This window comes from Carettochelys insculpta, chromosome 24, assembly GCF_033958435.1.
Source record: "Carettochelys insculpta isolate YL-2023 chromosome 24, ASM3395843v1, whole genome shotgun sequence".
Lineage (NCBI taxonomy): Eukaryota > Metazoa > Chordata > Testudines > Carettochelyidae > Carettochelys > Carettochelys insculpta.
The window spans coordinates 4,639,919-4,661,826 of NC_134160.1; the positions used below are offsets into that span (position 1 = coordinate 4,639,919).

The window sequence follows — 21,908 nt, forward strand, 5'->3', positions numbered from 1 at the left end:
GCCCTTTCCCATTCCCATCTCTGCTTTGCTTAAGAGGTTGTTAAGCTGCTCAGCAGAAGAGCCATCTGCACTCTTCCCCAGCCTGTGCAGTGAGTACTTAGTTCAGTCTCTCCTCAGTAACCGTATGATGTGTTGGTTTTGGGTGATGCTGCCATAAGGAAAATGAAGAAAGGAAAACAGGGCCAGCCTGGCCCTTTGGAAAGAAGCAGTGCCTCCTAGCTGGATTCTGCAGTGCCCTGGGTGAACTAGGGCTTAGAGAAGTCCCTTTGCTGGTGGCCTTAGGTGTAGCACAGGCTCTGTAAAATCAACCTGAGCCATAGGATTGGTCTGCATCCAACAGCCATATTCATTGCAATCAAGTCCTATGTCTCCTGTATTACAAGGGGCTCAACAGCCCCCACCTGCTGAAAACAAGGGGAAGCAAGCAAGTTTGTTTTCCTCCTGATTTTATGAAGGAATCTCTGTCCTTCGTAAATAAGCACTAAATATGCACCCCAGGGCTAGTGCCTCTCCCCTAAATACTGTCATGTTTTCTTCTTCGCAGCCAGGATGTGTGATATGTATCTCCGGGGTCCTGCTGGAGTGATAACCTCTCCAAATTACCCTGTACAATATGATAACAATGCCTATTGCATGTGGGTGATCACCGCCCTCAACCCAGCCAAGGTAGGTCACTGAAAGTTGTCTTCAGGTCACTATCTCTTTCTGTCTATCTGTCTAGTTTTTGGTGCTCTTGTTTCCACCTATCATATACGTTTCAACTCCTTAGGGAGGCTGTGACACATCACGTACTTCCCATTTAAAACATGTTGCTTTAAAGGATGTAATTAAAAGTCTGTGTAATTATTTTTAATCAAAACCTTTTGATATCTCAATGTGAATGGTGCTGAAATGCCAAACAGCTTAGCAAAGCTTTTCATTAAAACTGGCTTTCAGTTAGAGCATGGAACTGTCATGCCACGAATGCTGATGTTCACTGTTCTTGACTGTTACCTGGTCCCTGGCCAATTGGGATTTACAATCTAAATGGCAAAAGGTCGGGGAGAGAGGAGGAACATTAATGGTCTCCTCTGCTGATAACAGCCAGGCTAGTCCTTCCTATGCTTTGAGGTTTGGAAATGGGCAAAAAAAAATCAAAGTTTTCTCTGCCATTCCCCGCTTCATATATGCTGGGGGAGGGTTCTAATTGCTGCTTCTGAACTCCAAACCTATGGTCCATAACTCAGAGAATTACAAGCTAAGCTGCTTTGGGTCCATGAGGAACTGGAGAACTATGGTGAGTTCCCAAAACTGCAAGAGCTTCTGTTGAACAGGATTGAACATGCTTCTAAAATCCTCCCTTCACAAAGAAGAACATTTAGGACTCTCTCTCACTCTTATATGTTTCTTTCTCAGTCTTTTGCTTTCTTTCTTCCCCTCCCATATTTCCTGATAGTCTTCCTTGGCTGATTTTCCTCTGCATTTTCCCCTTTGTCCTCACGAGTTTTTCCTTGTTGGTCTGTCTGGACACTTGAGAAGTATCAACAAGTTGTGAAAGGTCTTTGTAAATAATTGTAAAAGTAATAATAATTCACCCCCCATTCCTAACTGTTTTGGGCAAAGTGTGTTTTGTTTTGTGTTGTGTTGTGATTGTGTTTTGTTTAATTTGTTGCATAGTGAATGTCTTGTGACTTAACATTTTTATGAGCTTGCGGATTTAAAAACAGGTGTCAGGCAAACGAAAATCCTGTGTCATTAATGCCTAAACCTTGGGTATTACTGATGATAACTTCAGAGGGAAGTAGAAAGAGTCACATCTAACAGGTGATTGCAACTGACACTTGCAAGTGTTTCTAAGCAAGGATGCATACATCTATGCTGCTAAATATACCAGGCATATCATATGGGTCTGTCATGCTGGTGAATATACAAGGTGTGTCCAGCTGAGTGGACCCAAGTCTGTTTTGCCATTGGATGGTATTTGGTGGCCTAGATTGATTAGGTCACTTAGATTAGATTATTTTATCATAATGCCCTGTTATAGCCTCAGACTCTGTGGGTCTATGAATCTGCTTTTAACATAGTGTCCGCAGAAGGTATTTGTGCAACAGACATGGCAAAAAAAAAAACCAACCTGAGTGATATGGTAAGAGTTAAACTGAAACAAAGCAGATTTGTCCAAAGAAATAGAACCATGCCTAGCTTTGGAATCAGGAACGCCAAAGTCTGGCGCTTCAGGGTATGTTCCCTTCCCCAGTGCCACGCCAAGAAGTTGCCAGTTCCTAACTGCTGACGTCCATCTTCAAGTAGCATTGCAGGACCTCAGAGTTAAGAAACAAACTTGCCTGGCCCAGGGTAGCTTTAAAGAGGAGTATCCCTATGTTGTTTAACTACCCAGTCCTGTTCAGGATGCATTGTGTTGTAAGGGCTCTCATTAGCTGAACATTGCCTCTAGCAAGCATCTTGGTTTGGCGTCCTCGCTGGGTACTTATGCCCCAAATTCAGGTAGGGCCATCTTCTATCCTGACTTATTAATGCTATAGCGTTGAAAGCCAGAAGAAAACAGTAGATCATTTCATTTGGCCGGTCTGATACAAAAGATCAGAAATTGTCCTGTATTGAGCCAAATGAATTCAGTTAAACCAAAGAGAGTAAACTGTCACAAGCAGAGAACAGGAAAGACCAAGGCCTTGTCTATGCTACCGCAGGCCGTCAACCTAAGTGACGCAGCTTTGGCTACATGAATAGCGTAGATGAAGTTGATGTATTTAGGTCTGCTCACCACGGTGTCTTCACAGTACTAAGCTGACAGCTGATGCTCTGCCCTCAACTCCACCTACTCTTCTCATTTTTGGTGGAGGACCAGAGTTGGCAGGAGAGCTCTCGGCATTTGATTTAGTGTGTCTGTACTAGAGAGGGGTGTGTGTGTGAGTGTGTGTGGGTGCATGCGTGTGTGCATGAGAGAGAGAAATAATGCACTAAACAAGCAGGACTTTTGGAAGCATTGAGCTCCCATACACCAAATGAAGCCAGCTGGAGTCACAGGACTGTTAGCAGCTCTGAAACTCAGGTTCTAAACATGGGGTATTACCTCTTCCTGCTCCCAAAGACCTCTCGTTTCCCAACCCTCCAAATTGCAGCACAATGTTCCCTGTGTCACCTTGTGGGATCTCAGGCTCCATCTACTCTAACTCCAGAAGATCAACTGCTTAGGTTCAATCGTTTGGAATACTCTTTCGCGCATGTGCGAAACGGTATGTTCCAAGGTCAATGTTGATCGCGGAACTCCTCCAGGACATTTTCAATGGGACACACCTTCAACTGTTGTAGCTCTACTGAAGGCTGGATGGTATCAATTTACACCAGCCCATGCAGAATAACCCTCTTCTTTTTTCGTTAAGTAATGAGTTAATTATCAGTGTATAAGGGGTCTCTGGGAAGATTTCACACTGCTGAGTGATTCATCCCAGCAGCACAATTCCCAGATAGGGAATAATCTCTGAGCAGCACAGGGAGTTCAGTGAAATGCACCAATGTATTTCTGTGCCTGATTTTCACATGCGAATAGTTTAGGTTGTTCACATTAATTTGAGATGTATTCCATGCCCAAAGAATGATGTCTGATGTCCTGTTTTAATGGCAGAATGTGCTCTGCTAGGTCCCAGGAGCCAATTCACTGAGAGGGCTGCCTTTTGGTACTCCCTAGGAACATGGCAAACAGCAAAAACAAATCAATTGCATTTAGCATTTGCTGCTACCGAAGGAATCTGTTGAGGCTGCAGAAACCCCAAGTTACGCAGAAGGCATCTAATTCACATGCCCTGTGTCTATACGAGCCCCTTCCTTTCGAAAGGGGCATGGTAATGAGCGGGTTCAAAAGATGCTAATGAGGTGCTGCAATGAATACGCAGCACCTTATTAGCATAATGGCAGCCGCAGAGATTCGAAAGTGCAGCTTTTTGAATCGCGGGCCACCCGTGGAGACGGGACCTTCTGAAAGGACACTGTGCCCAGTTTTCGAAAGAAGAAAGGGCTAGAGGAAGAAGGGCTTTCGAAAACTGGGGGGGGTCCTTTCAGAAGGTCCCGTCTCCATGGGCGGCCCGTGATTCAAAAAGCTGCACTTTCGAATCTCTGCAGCCGCCATTATGCTAATGAGGTGCTGCGTATTCATTGCAGCACCTCATTAGCATCTTTCAAACCCGCTCATTACCATGCCCCTTTCGAAAGGAAGGGGCTCGTCTAGACCCAGCCATGGAGTAAACGCACACATACTGCATCAAATCGTTGCATTCAAAAGGAAAGAATGATTTCTGAATAAAATGCATGTGCTGAAGACAAAGGCCCCACTCTAACAGGTAGATGGACTAGCATGGCCAGTTCCCTGTGTCCATGCCATGCCATACTGATGCCGGCTGCCTGGTTTAGTTCATCAGTTTATAGCATGTATGTATTATGCTGGGAGTACCTGAGTTCTAATCCCAGCTCTGGCACTGATGGTGTTTGGGGTGTTGACAAAGATAGGCACATAACATCGACCTTAGACCAGACTGGGTTAGACCAAAGGTCCATCTAGACCAGTATCCTGTCTTTCAAGAGTGGCCCATACCAGATGCCCTGAGGAGTGAACAGAACAGATAATCACTGAGTGATCCCTCTCGTGTCACCCATTTCCAGGCTCTGACAAACAGAGGCTAAGGACACCATTCCTACGTATTGATGAACCTATCCTCCATGGATTTATCTGGTTCTTCTAGTGCTTGATTCACCAAGGTATTCAAATGCATCTGAGGAAGTTGGTTTTACCCATGAAAGCTCATTACCTAATAAGTTTGTTAATCTTTAAGGTGTAACAGGAGTGCTTGTTATTTGTGAATTACAGGTTGAACCTGTCAAAACCTTTCTGGTCTGGCCACATCCATAACCCAGCATGATTTTTGTTAGCCTGATGACCATTTATCATTGGTGTGGCCAAGTTTCCCATGGTCCCATAAAGTTTCTTTACAGCCACCAGTCCTAGCTCTCAGTGTTCTGTGCTGTTGTTTATCTGTAATTTACCCCTAAATGTCTTCTAAGAGCCCAGACAGCAGTGAAAGTTTTGGTAATGTGTTAGACAGTATTGGCCTCCTGTGATCCAGCAAATTTTCTTGCCCAGCACCATTTGGGTCCGGAGGGTGCTGGAGGAGAAAGGTTCAACCTGCATTGACTGAGTTAGGCATGTGCTGAAATACCTTACTGAACTGGGACTTTAATCAGTCTGGTTCATGTTTCCCATCCATAAGACAGAGATAAGAACACTTACGTACATTCCATCATAGAGAGGAAGCAGAACTCGAAGATTGATCTGTTACTTGGCTATAAAGCTCTTTGGAGATAAACGCATCATAGCCCTGATTTAAAGCCCATCCAAGTCAGTATGAGATTTGCTGTTGGCTTGAATGTAGTTTAAATGCTGTGTCCCAGATCCAACAGCCTGGCCAGGAGGGGTGACGTTTATGAGTAACTGATTCAGCTGAAAAAAGTGGGTATACCATGGATTTGTTTGTCACGCTGAAGTGTGCCATGGTACTGAAAAGGTTGGGAATCACTGCTCTGTGTCCAAAAGGTAGAGTTGGCAGGATAAGATTTTTATTGGTCAGTCTTGAAAAACGTCCATTTCGCTGTCTGTGCTAAACTTGCATTGGCGGGGTGGGAGGGCGGTAAAGAATGGTGGGTGTGAATTATAGAAACCTATGTAAGGCGAGTTACTTTCTGTATTTTGACATGTGATGTTGATCATTTTGTATTTCAAGGGAGACAATGTTTTTGATTTTTTAAAATCTCAACATCTTCTGCCATTCCATAATTTTATGCTCCTCAATTTCTCACAACTATGAACATTTGAATCAAGATAAATAAAAACTTTTAAGCCCCTTCAGTGCCCCCATTGGGACGTATTCAAGTGGTCGTAGCAGTGGCTAACTGGAACCAGGGAGCAGAACTGGCGTCAGTAGCCAGGGTGGGCTGTAGAACGAGGAACCAGAAATAGGAAGGGAAGGCAGTGATCAGAGACCAGGCTTGGCCCAGGGACCACGCGAGAAGGCAGGGTGTAATGTAGCAGCAAGCCAGGGGTTTCCCTATTTGCCAGCCAACTTTCTGTGTTGCATCCTGGCTTAAATAGAGAGTCTGAGCCAATTGGACAGGCTGGATAGCTCCTCTAACCAAGAGCTTCACGGAGTGGGTAGGACAGAGTCCAGCAACCCATGCTTGCATCCGGTACAAGTGAGCAGGTATGAGAGAGCTGCTGGACTGCATATGGGCCTGGGTTCTAAACAGTCAACTATCAAAATTGTGTACAAATTTAATTCTGCAAAGCCTCGCTGTTGGGTGGAAACTAAATCTAACACTAATCCAGGTCGTTCTCAAGGTATAAATATAGGGGTCCAGAAGGGTGAGCCTCAGCACTACCAGTCAAACCCTCCTCCACTCCTCAATATGTACTCTTTTGTGTAGGCTCTGCTGAAACCCATGGTGCTAAGTCCCCATTTCCAGTTTTAGCAAGCTAGCCAGATGGAAGGTGTGGTGGGTATGTCCATATGAGATGGAAAAATCACATCCCAAGCAATGTAAACATCCCTACTGTGAGTCCAGCCCGCTGAGTTACAGAATCTGACCTGGAGTGAGCTTAGAAACCTTGAGCACAATGCCCATTGGTTGAAAACTTGATTTTATTTTTTGTATGTATGATGAACCCATATAGCGTTCCCTGTATGTTGAGCACTTGGGCAGCTGCCCAAGAGTCAGGTGCCATCCAGCTGATTATCAGAGCACTCACAATTGGCAGTGTGTGTTTCTACTGGTGTGCATCCAGGCATGTCTTGGTGCACATAATAAAATTTATTCCACCCTGGGATAGAAAAAATTAGTGAACACTGGGCCCATGTGCCATATGAGTCTGCTCTCTGTATACGCTGTTTTGAGGATTGAAGACTTTGTGCTGGTCTCTGAGCTGCAAGTGTTGGGTTCACTGGTGGTGAGTAGGCTACTTAACCAGAGGCAAACTGAGAAGTGCCTGGGCAAGAACAAGATTTGACTTAAAATATGTATTTTTAAGCCCACAGTTGGTGGTACTTCTCCCCTTCTAAAAATAAAAGTGAGCTAATTTGTTAATGTGCCTTCTGAGGACTCCTAGAACTCAGTGCTAGCAGATGTAGATCATAAATCATTCACATGCTTGTCAAATAACAAGCAGTTCTATGGCACCTTAGAGACTAACTGATTTATTAGTTCATGAGCTTTTTTGAAAGAAATGGGTCTTACCCACCAAAGCTCATGACCTAATACATTTGTTAGTCTCTAAGGTACTACAGGACTTCTTGTTGTACATGAAGATACAACCTAACATGCTACCCCCTGAGACTATTCACATGCCTTTGTGGCTTGCTGAAATTAGGCCAAACTTCATAGTGCATTTCATCTTTGAGATGCTAAATTGGCTTCTGAGTCACTGAGGCCTGGGATATTTTACGGTGCACCATCCAAAATATTTGTGCTCTGAGGGAGCTGGATAATCTAGTGATCTGACCCAGAAATGCCTATATTTCTGTGCTTAGCTCTGCCACATGCTCATGCTTCGGCCTTGAGCAAGTCCCTTGATTTCAGAAGATTTTGTTTTCTAGCTGTTAAAAACAAAAGCAAACAAAAAACAAACAAACAAGCAAACAGAAAAAAGAACAAAAACATTCCCTGCTGGCTTGCTGTATCTACTGGATAGCAATGTTTACCTGTTGACCTCAGATAGATGTTGTGGTGGTGAATTAATATTTGTGAAGCATATTACAGCTGCTATCCTACCTGAACAGGATTGTTATTGGAATTTTGTTCTCTTCTTTCATGTCAGAAATTTCAGTGGATTAATCCTCATATACCATGAGCAATATCTGAGCCCATTTCATAAGAATGTGCTAAAAATGAGGTTTGTAGCATCAATGTTCTTGCATATGCCTTGAGATCTTGTTTTTTCTCTTGTCTTCCTAAGTAATTTCAGTCTTCAACCAAAAGCAAAACAATATAAACAGTGGGGGAAAGATACATAAATAAATGTTGCACTTGCTATCTGTTTCCCGTGCAACAAGGTTATTGTCTACGGTATACTAGAATGTAATTAGCTATTTAATGAAGGTCGGCCTCTTTAAAATGTGATGTACTTGCATGACTGGTTTAACTAATGATGTATGTCACTTTACAGCCCTGTGTTCTTTGTATTAATCACATTATTTCATTGTTACATGGTTCATTGATCTTCTATGCAGGTTAATGTTTCAGCATCACTGCTCATACTAGTAGCTTTTTATTTAACGTGCAATAATGAAGATTGGGGACTTGGAGAACATTTATCGTGAGCCACAGTCAGAAACTGGAGCTGATCAGTAATCCCAAGATGTGGTTGCCACAATGTCTAATGTCATTAGATTTGATAGATTAACACAGTTTGAAGAAATTAGCTCTAAGAAAAGAGCAAAGAACGTAGTGTCATGGGGGTTTGGTCTGTGCAGCAGGTGTCACCTCTGTTTGCTCAGCGCAGGGGTGATACGCCCCATTGCATACCAAAGAGATTCCCTAGTCAGTTCAGTGATCACAGCCAGGAACTGCTGGCTCTTGAGCAAGGCAAACAATCAGTCGATATCAAGAGTCCCAAGCAGCCATGCCTAGTGGCAAGTTCAGGAGTTAGGGGAACCTGGATCCACCCTATTCTGTTCTATGTTGACCCAGAGTCCTCTGAGGTCAGCAAAATTCTTCCTATTAAGGGTACAAGTCTCATTTCCTGAAGCATTCCCTTGGACCTATCATAAAATCAATTTCGGACATCTTGGCTGGCAGCCGATCACCATCCTTGTCAGCCTCTGTGGTTGACTGGTTCTCGGCAGCGTAGTCCAGGTTCCTGACCTCAGCAGCTTGGAGAGTTGATGGTTTGTCTGCAAGAGCCTGTAGCAAATGTCCTTTCTTCTCCTCCACCTGCCCCAGCTGAGCCGAGCCTTCTCCTTTTATCTGTCCCTTCCACCCAGAGCACAAGCAGCAGAGGCAAAGGTGATGGTCTTCTGGACCCAAACTGATTGGTCAACCCTGTTGGCTCAGTGCGGAGTTGATACATCCCATCACACCTGTATATTTGTGTGGTTATTAAAGGTGTATTGTCCTTTGGACATCTAGCCAATTAAAATCAATGAATAAGCAATATTAAAGCTGTCTTAAGATGCTAAGTCTTCCCTTGAGACAATAGTCATGATTTTGCAATCATGTTATTTTCTCCTCTGTTTTTAAAATGTTTTCCTGTCCCTGCTGCTGTGTGAAAGTCCCACATAACATGAAGGAAAGCAGGAAATACGATTAAAGGACTTTTTAAAAGTGTGGCCAAATGTAAAAGGAAAAGAAAATTTGGGAGCTGGGAAAAGAGAAGTACACTTTTTGCTTGTCCCGGTTGGCTCAACTTCTGTACCCACCCACCCCGCTGCTTTGCATTTAGAAAGCTGAGCCAGCATGCTGGCTGGCGCAGCTTCTGTCCGCACTATGGTGCTCAGGCTCTTCTTGAGGCAGAGTGGCTGGAGGGGAAGAGACTGATCCGCTAGGCAGGGACAGAAGCTTAGCCAGCCTGCATGCCAGCTCAGCAGCCTTTTAAATGCAAAGCAGCAGGGGTGGGTGGAGACAGGTAGTTAACTGACAAAAATGTTGTCCATTACTCTGTTATCAGATTACTGGCTCTGCAATATCCCTGCTGCAATTACAGTAATTTTAGGCCCCAGTTCCACAAATACTGGCGTACTCATGACACTTTAAGCACGGATGTAGCATCACTGAAATTGGCATTGGAATCTTTGTTCCTTTTGAATTTGGTGCACTTACTCGTGCTTAATTTATGCACTTGCTTAAGTCCTTGTATGAACCGAGTTTTAAATACTGCTTTTAGCTATTGTAGTTAAAAATCTTCAGGCAGACATTTTTTTCTTTGTTTTCTTTTTATGTTAGCGACGTCCTTTTGGAGAGATGTTTCGAAATATAATTGATCTCCTCATACTTGTTGAATAAAAATCATTACTCCACAGTCTAATATGTTAGATATATCTAATACAATTTTATTTCAGATTTCAGTGACAATAGGATTTAAACATTTCTCCCACATCTTTGGTAACCCAAATGTAGTGAGCACTAGTGCAGGTCAGTGAAAGTGACAGGAGTCAGAATGTGAAATTGACCAACCTAAGATCAGATACTCAACTGGGGCAACTTGATGAAACTACATTGGTTTGATGCCTAATAACATCCCATAGAGAATAGACAATGGGCAGCCTTCCTCAACTGGTGTAAATTAGTAACAGAGAGTAAGCCGTGCTAGTCTAGATACTATCAAAACAAAAAGCAGTCAAGTAGCACTTTAAAGACTAGCAAAATAGTTTATTAGGTGAGCTTTCGTGGGACAGACCCACTTCTTCAGACCATAGCCAGACCAGAACAGACTCAATATTTAAGACACAGAGAACCAAAAACAGTAAGCAAGGAGGACAAATCAGAAAAAGATAATCAAGGTGAGCAAATCAGAGAGAGTGGAGGGGTTGGGGGGAAGATCAAGAATTAGATTGAGTTAAGTATGCAGACAAGCCCCTATAGTGACCAAGGAAGTTCCCATCGCGATTCAAACCATGTGTTAATGTTCCGAATTTGAATATAAATGTCAATTCGTCAGATTAAGAGAATCGGACGAATTGACATTTATATTCAAATTCGGAACATTAACACATGGTTTGAATCGCGATGGGAACTTCCTTGGTCACTATAGGGGCTTGTCTGCATACTTAACTCAATCTAATTCTTGATCTTCCCCCCAACCCCTCCACTCTCTCTGATTTGCTCACCTTGATTATCTTTTTCTGATTTGTCCTCCTTGCTTACTGTTTTTGGTTCTCTGTGTCTTAAATATTGAGTCTGTTCTGGTCTGGCTATGGTCTGAAGAAGTGGGTCTGTCCCACGAAAGCTCACCTAATAAACTATTTTGCTAGTCTTTAAAGTGCTACTTGACTGCTTTTTGTTTTGGTGAAAATTAGTGTAACTCCACAAATGCTAATGGACTTGTGTCAATTTACACCAGTGACAATCTCATTCCTAATTCCCCTATCCCACTCTAGATGAAATGATATATTTTCTGGCACAGTGCCTGTGTGGTATTGTGCAGACGTTCTGGGTGATAGATTATGACTTCAGATTGTTTCTAATCTGAAATGCATGAATAGTGAAAAGATTAGATGTAATAAATAAATTCATATTTGATAATCCAGGGTGTTATGAGTAAGCTATTTTTCATATAGGCACATGCATAAGGAATAAGGATGTATTTAAGTATCTGCTGATGTACTTCCCTGAATTTGTGCGAAGAAATCACAGGTCCCATTCACTCTGGTTGGAGTTGTGGCTGCTTATCCCCTCTGAAAATAAAGCCCCTACTAGATTCAGATTATAGAGCTGGTTCAGAGCAGTGTTAAGGTTGATCCATGGAAGCCTCTGGGCCCAGTCCCTAATTTCATATAACAATATCAAAATGAAACTTCTCTAAAAAAAAAGTGGAGCTTTCAAAAGTGTCAAAGTGATTTCGGAGCACATGCGATTTTGGACTCTCTTTGACTTTCTCTTTGACTTTCAGTGAGACGTGTGCTCCTAAATCACGCGTGTGCTTCAGAAAATCCCATCCAGTGCTGAGGCGAAAAAAGTCTGAGAGGTTGAACCAGCTATAAATTGGACCAGTGGTGTCTGAGTCTTCAGAGAACTAGAAACCACTGCTCTGAGATGGGGAGCTGACCCCAGTGGAACCTGTGCAGTGATGTCTGCCTGTCTGCAGACAATCTCAAGCAGAGGGAAGAACAGTGGCCACTAAGTAAGGACAGGGAGGAAACTCTCTGAGTGCATGTGCACCACTAAATTGACTAACCTAGAACCCCAGTCAGGGTTCCCTCTGTTTTTTTTCCTTACAGGGAAGAATAAATTTTGTCATGTGCACCCCCAGTAAAAACACATGCTGCCGACTGTGAATGCTGTGGGCACTCTGCTAATCAGCTGGGCATCTCCAGAACCTCTCCTGGGCGTCTGCCCCAGTGCTCAGTTTACAGGGAACATTCTATTGAACATCCTGCACTGTGCTTGACCGATAAATGCCACATATACGCACATTAAAATCCATTGTCCAAATCCAAACCCCCCAATTGGCAAAGAAAATCACATGGTGACAGTGACCAACCAGCAGAGTAAATATAACCCCTTTGCTGCAGGCTCAACAGCCAGGCCGCTGTAGCAGTAAATGCATCTGGAAAATCAATAGATACAGCAGAGAAATCTGAAAGAAGATTTCAGTAATAGCTGAGTATGTCTAGGGAGAAATGCCACAACTCAATAAAATGTAAGGCCAGACATTGTTTCCAATGTCCAGGAGATTTAATGCACCTATAAATTGCTCCTTGATAGACACAGACAAAAATAAACAAGACAAGACGAGCTGCCTGCTGCGTCAGTTGTTAATTCATATTAACATGCTATGTCTTTGCTAGGTTATCAAACTCACCTTTGAAGAATTTGACTTGGAAAGAGGATACGACACACTGACAGTGGGTGATGGAGGGCAGGTTGGAGACCAGAAAACAGTGCTGTATGTGTAAGTAGAGTTTCTTTTAACACTGCAAGTCAGTACATGAATTTTACATCAGCATATTTACCATAGGTGTTTTGAGAATCAAGCACCAGTTTGGTAGAAGCTAGGGGATGTTTTATGTCAAGGTCTGCAGTAGAGAATGAGTGGAATGTTCTTTTTGTAGCCTGGTATTCCCTTCCCAGGCACATTATCTACAGGCCCATTTAAGGAAACCTTCAGAATCCTTCAAAACAAAAAGCAGTCAAGTAGCACTTTAAAGACTAGCAAAATAGTTTATTAGGTGAGCTTTCGTGGGAGGTCTGTCCCACGAAAGCTCACCTAATAAACTATTTTGCTAGTCTTTAAAGTGCTACTTGACTGCTTTTTGTTTTGATCGTGTATAGACTAGCACGGCCTCCTCTCTGTTACTACTTCAGAATCCTTGTTTCCTGATCTCACTGCTTGCATTCTTCTGGAATGTCTCTGTCTGTGTGTCTGGACAGTTGACGAGAGAAAAGGAAGAGAGAAAGACTAACAATAGTTAGGGAGCTGACTGCATTGAGTCAAAAAGCTAGTGCAAGAGCAAATACTGAAGAAGCAGGAGTAGAAAATAAATTGCTCTTGATTCTGAATTGCTCTTCATCTTGTGCCATTGTTTTTGCCTGTGCATTGTGCAGGTCAGTCATTCGCATTTTGAGTGGGTAGCTCATTTTGCACAAGGTCAAGGTAGCAGAGAATCTGGTCTACTGAATTGATATGTGTTGCTTTACAGATGTAGTGTGCAGTGGCACTTACCGTAGTAGAGAAAACATTGCAAAGCATTCTGCTTTGCTTGTGGGAGCTGCAGTCCATCTTTGTTCTGCATGCAAAAGTTGCAGTGGTGGCTGTGGGAATTTTGTTCAGTCACCAAAGAAAGACCCCAGTCCATTTGATCACCTGGGCCACTCTTTCCAGACTAAAGCAAGATTGGACTGTAACTTTTGATTAATCAAACCGTGGTGACTGATGTTGCGCTACGTGTCTGGAGATAAGTACTTTGTGGCAGGGATGGTTTTTCCTGTATAGTAACTAGAGAGTGTGTTTTGTTTTAAGTGGAAGGCATGTCTGAATTATTTGTGTGAGGCTGTCTCAGAAAAGAAACAGTGAGACTAACAATATCTGGGAATTGGAATGTATGGGATCTAAAATCCAATGGAAGAGCAAATGCCAAACAAGGAAATGAAAGTGCATTATACCTGCTTCTGCACTGATCTGCATGTCGTGTGGTCGTTTTTATCTGTGAAAGGTGCATGGAAAGATAGAGCTTTGCAAAAGCCGAGAGTAAGAGACATGCCGAGCCTCGGAGAGCATACAATTTAAGCATCACTTCTTGGGTTCCTAATGAGGCAAAACTTGCACGGAAGTTACTGAATGTGTATTCAGGTGGAGTGAGTCAAAACTGAGAAGAGACCACCAAATTTGGACGTAGGGGAACATCTGGCTGCCTTGCACAGCTTTTGCCTTCTGTAATTGGCTGGCATAAATAGCTTAGCTTTAACCTGGCTAGCACACTAAAAATAGCAGTGAAGGGATGGCTACATAAACCTTGGTATGAGTTCAAAGTGGGTGTATGTACCTAGGATTCTGAGCTGATCTGTACAGCCCATGCTGAAGCCTGCTTCACCATGTGTTCATGGCTATTTTGAACTGTGTTGGCTCAATTAAAGCAATCTTGGATGCATCTCCCTACCTGCCAATATTCCTACCATTACAGTGTAGATCTATCCAGAGTTGCTGGAATGGGAGGACTTAGGTTCTGACCTCTTCTGTAAGTATGGCCTTTAACCTTCCCATCGCATCCACTTCCTGTTTCTGACACAGAGAGGAGGACGCTTTGCCATTCTGAACTGATGAACCTCATTGAGTGTGAGGTACAGTAAACTGCTTTAATCTGAGGAAGTGGGTCTTACCCACGAAAGCTCATTACCTAATAAATTTGTTAGTCTTTAAGGTGCTACATGACTGCTTGCTTTAACTCTGTTTCCTTGGGCAGAGGAGTCGGCAGGAGGGGAGGGAAGGAAGGAAGGAGTTACAGAAGTAGTTATTTGACGAGGCAGGGAAGGATTAGCCTCTCAATTGTAATAAATGGAGAACTAAGTCATGAAGATTCAGTTAGGTTACATCTGCACTAGGCCAAAAGTCGATTTAAGATGTGCAATTCCAGCTATGACAATTGCGTACCTGGCATTGATGTATCGTAGATCGATATTTCTGGCTGTCTGCACATTGGGAGGTTGATGGGAGAGTTGACCTCCCTTATTCCTCGCAACGATGTGGGGTACCAGGGTTGACTATCAAGCCCTGATGGTTCAATTTAGCGCATATCCACTACATGCTCTAATTCAACGCCCAAATCAACCTTGGATGAGTCAGTCTTCTGATAAGTGGAGTAAATCCTTGAGATATGCGCAACCAAATTGTGTGTGTCTTGGGTTAACCTGAATGCTGCGCCTGACAGGAGCAGTTTCCCGGTTCCCAGAGTGGCAGGGAGCTGGGAACGAGGCAGCAGCCTGGCTCCTGGCTCCCCTCTACTTGCAGAGCTGGGAAACTGAGCGGGTCAGCAACCCTGGTTAGTTTCCAGGTTCCAAGGAGTGGAGGGGAGCTGGAAGCCAGTCTGGCCCTCCTTCCCAGCATCCCTCCACTGGCTGAAGCCAGGAAACTGACCAAGGCTGCTGCCCTGCTCAGTTCACCACCTCTGCACGGGGAGGGGAGCCTGGAGCCAGCCTGCTGCCTGGTTTGCTGGACCTGGGAGACTGACCAGCTCATGAAAAACTGAGTTACATGGAGGTTGCAGGAAAACAACCCCCACATAACTTGAGCGTTTACTGTATAGACAGATCCTGAGTTGCCCAAAGTTGCAAAGAGAGGCTGTGACAGAACTGAGAACTAAGCCAAGTTCTATGGAGTCCTAGTTCAGTGCCTGAACCATGAGCATATCTTTCCTCTTTGTGTAGTTATTTAGAGCTAAAGAAAATGTGTGCTGTGCATTATGGGTAGAATAACTGTTCAAAAGCTAGACTGGCATATGCAGTTGACCTCTGTTCTGTATGTAGCCTATTTCTTCCTATATTCATTTTTTCTCTCTTTTCTTCCCATTTTACCAGTCTCTGTCTGTCTGCCTCTCTGATTTCATGTTGCTTAATTTTTCACTCTCTTTTCTCCTCTGGAATTTCTCTCTGCCTCCTCATCTCTGTTTGGCAGAGCATGAACTCCAGTGACATTTGAGTCAACATTCCTCACCGGCAGTGTATATAACTCAAACATATGGATGTTGAAAAAGTACTTGTAATTAAAGTGGCGCAGAACATTTCACAGCTGATTGGTCGGGCCATGGAAATCAGAGCAGAGGGAATAGTCTATAATAAGTAATCTAATAGGTGGCTCTTCCATCATTTTGAGTTAGTGGAATGTCCATGAACATCTGGAAGGGGTGTGGTCTCGTGAAGTGCTTCTTAAACTTTTTGATGCCCTGGAACATCAAACAATAATATCTTTTATGTGGAACACTGATGAAAAATGTCTTTAAAAAATTGTCAGACCAAGAAAAAAAACCAAACAGCAACATATCCAGCAAAACCAAAATGAAGTAATTTAATCAGGTTTCACAGCCACAAAGGAGTAACATTGTATCTGGTTTTAGTAACACAAAATATATCCCTGCGCTGCACGTCATCGCTAGTCGCTACGCCGCCAGGGCACACCCGCGAGTTGTTCACGGAACACAATTGTTCCTCAGAACATAGTTTAAGAAACACGGCTCTAGTGAACAGAGCATGGGCTCTGGGTTCTATTCCTGGTCCTGCCACTGACCTTCTGGGTTATCTTGGGCAAGTCACCTGCCCTCTTTGTGCTGTGGTTTCAGGGAGATGCTGATACTGACCCTCCTTTATGAAGTGCTTTGAGATCTGCTGATGAAAAACATTCAGAGCCAGGAGGTGGTATTGTTATCAGGCTTATCCCAGATTTAATGATAGTGCCTAATCAGGCCACGTGATTTGTTGATATTACTCAGTACATTTCCACTACAAATTTGGAATCTAGTGCGTAGCTGTGATTGGCTGCACAAGTCACATGTTCTACAGCAGGCATGGAGAGACATATTTGGGTTGGTGACCACACAAGTGATAAGCAGAACAAAAACCCTCGCTGATGTGGTCCCCGACTGTACAGGAGTCAGGGCTCTGGCGTTTGGGCAGGAGGGAGAGTGCAAGTGCTGGTGAGGAATTGGGGTGGCTGGGTAGGTTGGGATGGGAGATATGGGCAGGAGTGGGGCACAAGAGTGGGCTGGGGGTGGGTGATTTCAGTCACAGTGGGGTGCAGCAGCAGGCTGCAAGTGGAGTGTCTGGGCAGAAAGGTACAGGAGTGGGTGGTGGGTGAGGGATAATGCTGGGAAAGGGGTGTGGGATCTGAGCGGGCAAGGGTTGGAGGGTTTGGGGTGTGGGGTGTGGAAGGGAGGGTGCAGGATGAGGGTGTGCACGGGGAGTCGGGGTGGGAGGGGGGGTCTGGATGGGAAGTGGGGCAGGAGCAGTCGCGAGGCACAGTTTCTGGGTGACAGAGGTGTAGTTTACCTGCTTTCCCCCAGCTACACACAGCTCAGCTCCACTCCCCTCCCTTCTTTCCTAGGCACCACCCTCTGCTGCTCTGATTGACCAGAATTCCAGCCACTCAGTGCAGTGGGATGAAGTTTCTGGGCATCACTGCCAAGGCACTTCCAGGCCACTTCCTGCCTGCACCCTCACCCCCCTATCCCACAGCTGAGCTTGTGATCTGGCTCCGGCTCCAGCTTCCCGGTTCTGGTCCGCAATGCTCGGGGCTCTGCACCTCCAACCCCGCCACAGACCAGATGCTATGGAGGGGAGTACCAAGACTGAGGGTCTGGACCCAGGCAAGCCTCAGCTTGGATCTAGACGGCAGGTTGGTGGTTCCCCACCTCTGTCTACAGGTTGAAAATCTTTGGTCCGGGACCCTCTGGCAGAACCACTGGATGTTGCTAAACCAGAGCACCCGCACTGGGCCTAGAGCACAGCAGGGGTCGGGGGTCCAGGAACATGGCCAGGGCCTGCATTGTGGCTGGGAGAGCTGCCAGCACCGGAGAGTCAGTGGCCAGGACTGGGGGCACAGGTGTGATCCAGCAGTGTCCCCCGATCCAGCAAACTCCCTCCTTCGGCACCAATCAGGTCTTTGAGGGTGCTGGGCCAGGGAAGTCCAACCTGCAGTTTGTCTTTCCTGCCTGGAGGCATATAACTCTTACGATCAAGTTCATGTTGCCGAGATGCCCTGGGGATGACTTTTCAATCCCAGAGTGCGAGCACAAAGCTCCTTGGTTGAGAGCAGGTGCAAAAGGGGCTTGAAGGCAACAGAAATGAACCCCTTTAAAAGTGTTAATGAACATATGTCTGCGATGTTCAGCAGCATTTGCCCAGTTCCAGGGCAGATCCAGCTGCACCTGCATGCTGAGTGTAACCACTGACTACTGTTACTGTCTGTGAGAACTAGAACCCGGAGTCTGAATATGAAGCCTTGCTTCTGTTACTAGCCTTGAGCAGTTCTTGTCTGCTCATTAGGAGCTAAATCCTATGTCCTCTGAAGTCAAGAGGAAGCTTCCAAAAGACTGTAATGGTGCAGAATAGTGAACTGTTGTAGCACCACACTGAGCCATGGGAGTTTGGTGATTGTCATTCTACTTCCATGCTGCCCAGTATAACGTACCTGTCCTTTGATTGTGATGGAGGCTCTTAGATTGAGATTTTGGGGATTTACATGCCTGAAGTGTGTTAATGGGAACTGGGCCTCCCAACCCCTCCTTCTGCTGTGAACCTCTCAATGTGTGCCTCTTTCAAACACCCCAAAGAGAAATCGGTGCTGTCAGTGTGTAAACACTGTGTTGGCTCAGAAGCAGTATTGGTTTACAGGAATTTTGCTGCAAGAGGTCTGGGATGTATTTCACTGGTCAGGGACGCTTTCAGGCACTGGTCTTGCTGGATCTGTGGATCATGCAGGACATACCGCAGTTGTGTGCCTGCACACATGTGCGCGTGCGCGCCTGTGTGTGTGTGTATGCATATTTATGCAATTGTTTCTGACCTACCTTTCCATCGTAGGCCCCAGCTTTGAAGATACGTGATCAACATGGTTTAAAAAATACACCTCAGATAATGCTTTAGGTGCAACATTCCTATCAGATATAACCCACTACAATAAGCCTGGCAACTTATAAACTCAAATCCGTCCCCTAAACAAAGTGAATTCCTCACCTTAAGAGTCCTCCCCACACCCACGTGTGTGTGCATGTTATTGAACAGAGATAAGTGAATAGGTTCGGTGGTGAGGTAAGAGGCCCTTCCGAGCTCATGAACTTGGATCTGTTGGGGCATTTCTCGTATGGGTTGCTGGATCAGCTCTTCTGAGAATCTCTCTCCAGGGTACGCATCAATTAAGTAAATCCACTCTGCTTCTTGTCATCAGAAGGGTCCGTCCAGGATCAGCAGCCGCACTAAAGTTTGTGCCTATCTGCCATTTGTTTGTGGCCCCGTGAAAATTTTCCTATCAGCAGAGAAGTGCTTCAGGAAATGTGTTTAAATTAATATTTGACTGTGTTTTGGCTTCGTCAGGAATTGCAGGGGAGGCAGCGGTTAAGGTGACTCCATCACCAGATTCCTGGTCATGCAGGTTTTGCATCCTGTCTGTGACAATGGAAGTTGTCGTTTTTTCACATTACAGTATTGCTTCAATAGCTCAGCTGGGCTAGGTGCTCTGCAGGCACTTAAGGAGTGCTTGACTCTTCTCCTGAAGAGCTTGCAGTCTTTTACCCAACATAGCTACAGCGTGCAGGGGTATGACATGCACGCACCCGGAAGCACTGTTGCTATTCCGACCTAAGCACTGGAATAGACATAACTCGGTTGGTGGAAAGATGCTTCTGTTGACTTGGATACTGTCACTCAGGGAAGAGGAAAAACTCTTTCTGCCATAAGTTGCATTGACACTAAGGAGCTATGTCAATGTTGTTGCCATGCTGCCCTGACATGTTTTTAAGTGGTTTGCTCAGGTCTTCTGCTTAACAGACCAACGCTTTGTCCATTAGACTTCATTGTCTTCTGATAAGTTTATTTTCTATTGCCTTTCAGAGAGGAAAAACAACCCATTGCAAAACTTGACCCCATTATCATTTCTGTTCCTTGTCAGTTTAGAATGGCCTAGGGACACCTAGGAGTGCTGCAGAGAGATGTGGCTGAATGTGAAGTTATTCAGCCTCTGCCTGCTCTAGGCCTGGATCTGAGAGGATGTAGCATTATTTTACTTTCAGGAGCACTAGCACTTGCTCAGTTCGTTTTCTGAAAGAGAGATTTGATAGCACTGATGCAAGTTAATGCCTACCCCCAGAGAAAAGGTATATGTGGTCTTTGAACTGGACAACAAGCCTAGCTCCGGCAGCTGCACTGGCTTCCAGTATGTTTCCAGGCGCAATTTAAGGTATTGGTTGTGACTTCTAAAGCCCTATGGGTCCACGGTATTTAAAGGGCCATCTTTTCTCATATAAACCTTCCCCGGGGATTGAGGTCAGCTGGGGAGGCTCTGCTTGCTGTTCTCCCACTTAGGGAGATAAGTAACAGAGAGAAAGCCAGGCTAGTCTATGTATTATCAAAAAAAAAGCAGTAAAGTAGCACTTTAAAGACTAACAAAATAATTTATTAGGTGAGCTTTCGTGGGACAGACCCACTTCTTCAGACCATAGCCAGACCAGAACAGACTCAATGTTGAAGGCACAGACAACCAAAAACAGTAATCAAGGTTGACAAATCAGAAAAAAAAATTATCAAGGTGAGCAAATCAGAGAGCAGGGAGTGGGAGAGTCAAGAATTAGATTAAGCCAAGTATGCAAAGGAGCCCCTATAGTGTCCCAGATAATTTGCATCCCAGTTCAAAACACGTGTTAATGTGTCGAATTTGAATATGAAAGAGAGTTCAGCAGTCTCTCTTTCCAAAGCAGAGTGAAAGTATTTCTTCAATAAGACACAAACTCTTAAGTCATTAACAGAATGGCCCACTACATTAAAATTGTAGACTAACTGGTTTGTGGATCAGGAGTGTTTTGATGTCTGTTTTGTGCCCATTAACTCTTTGTCTGAGAGAGTTTGAAGTCTGTCCAATATACAGAGCATCTAGGCATTGTTGGCACATGATGGCATATATGATGTTAGTTGAGGAACATGAGAATGTGCCCATGATTCTGTGACTAACCTGGTTAGGTCCAGTAATGGTATCTCCAGAATAGATATGTGGACAAAGCTGGCAGCAGGCTTTGTTGCAAGGAAAAGTCCCAGGACTCGTGTTCCTGTGGTATAGCCTGTGGTTGTTAGTGAGAATCCTCATAAGGTTGGGAGGTTGTCTGTAGGAGAGAACACGTCAGCATGGAGCAGGCCTTCTCAGCTTTTGCTCCCAGGCTGTGGAATTCTCTTCCCCAAGATATTCACATGATGTCAACATTAACATTGTTTCAGCAACAGGTTAAAGCCTCCCTTTTCACTCAGGCTTTTGTTAGCATTTGCATTTGTGTGCGTGATCCTCATTTTGGGATGTTGTAATAGGTTTTATGTCCTTTTGGAGCTGTGTATTTTTACATCTTTCTGTTTAGTTTTATATATTAAAAATTTTGTAAGCTGCCTTGAATATTTTAAATAGAGAGGCAGGGTAACATTTTTAAAATAAAATAAAATAAATAAATAGCCTGGCAGGGGAAATAAGCAGAATTATTTATTTTTCTTTGACAGTTTGACAGGTACAACGGTTCCTGATTTGATTGTCAGCACAAACCACCAGATGTGGCTCCTCTTCCAGACGGACAGTGTCAGCAATTTACTAGGATTCAAAGCAACCTATGAAGGTAATCTAAGTTCAGCTCTTGGTGTTTGCATGCCTCGAAAGAAGCAGGGATATGGTCTGGCATAGATCTTGTCATCTCAGGACATGTAATCCAGCTGCAGTTTTGACAACTCCATGGTGGGCATGACATTTGGAGGATTCTGACTCAGAGCTTTTGAATATTTATTTATAAAACACCTTGGAGTGTGTTAAATTCTTGACACTATGTGCCCGTGGGCTGCAATCTGGGCTTTGAATGACTGACTCTTTACAAGGAGTGTGGTGTATTTGGATGTGTTAATATGCTTCATATTACAAAGGGAGACATACCAAGAAAATGGAAACTTTATGGCAGACTGCTTTCCAAATAAGGAGGTTATCCTGT

The 21,908-nt window shown here is 44.3% G+C and overlaps 1 protein-coding gene across 1 annotated transcript in view; it reads left to right on the top strand.

Annotated features, from left to right (window-relative positions):
• CSMD2 (CUB and Sushi multiple domains 2) overlaps window positions 1-21,908 on the top strand; it is a 575,415-nt gene that overhangs the window by 304,380 nt on the left and 249,127 nt on the right. Inside the window, exons 10-12 of the mRNA XM_074976068.1 lie at window positions 545-666; window positions 12,543-12,646; window positions 21,433-21,545. Coding sequence (XP_074832169.1) covers window positions 545-666; window positions 12,543-12,646; window positions 21,433-21,545 — 339 coding nt within the window. The remainder of the gene's footprint in view (window positions 1-544; window positions 667-12,542; window positions 12,647-21,432; window positions 21,546-21,908) is intronic.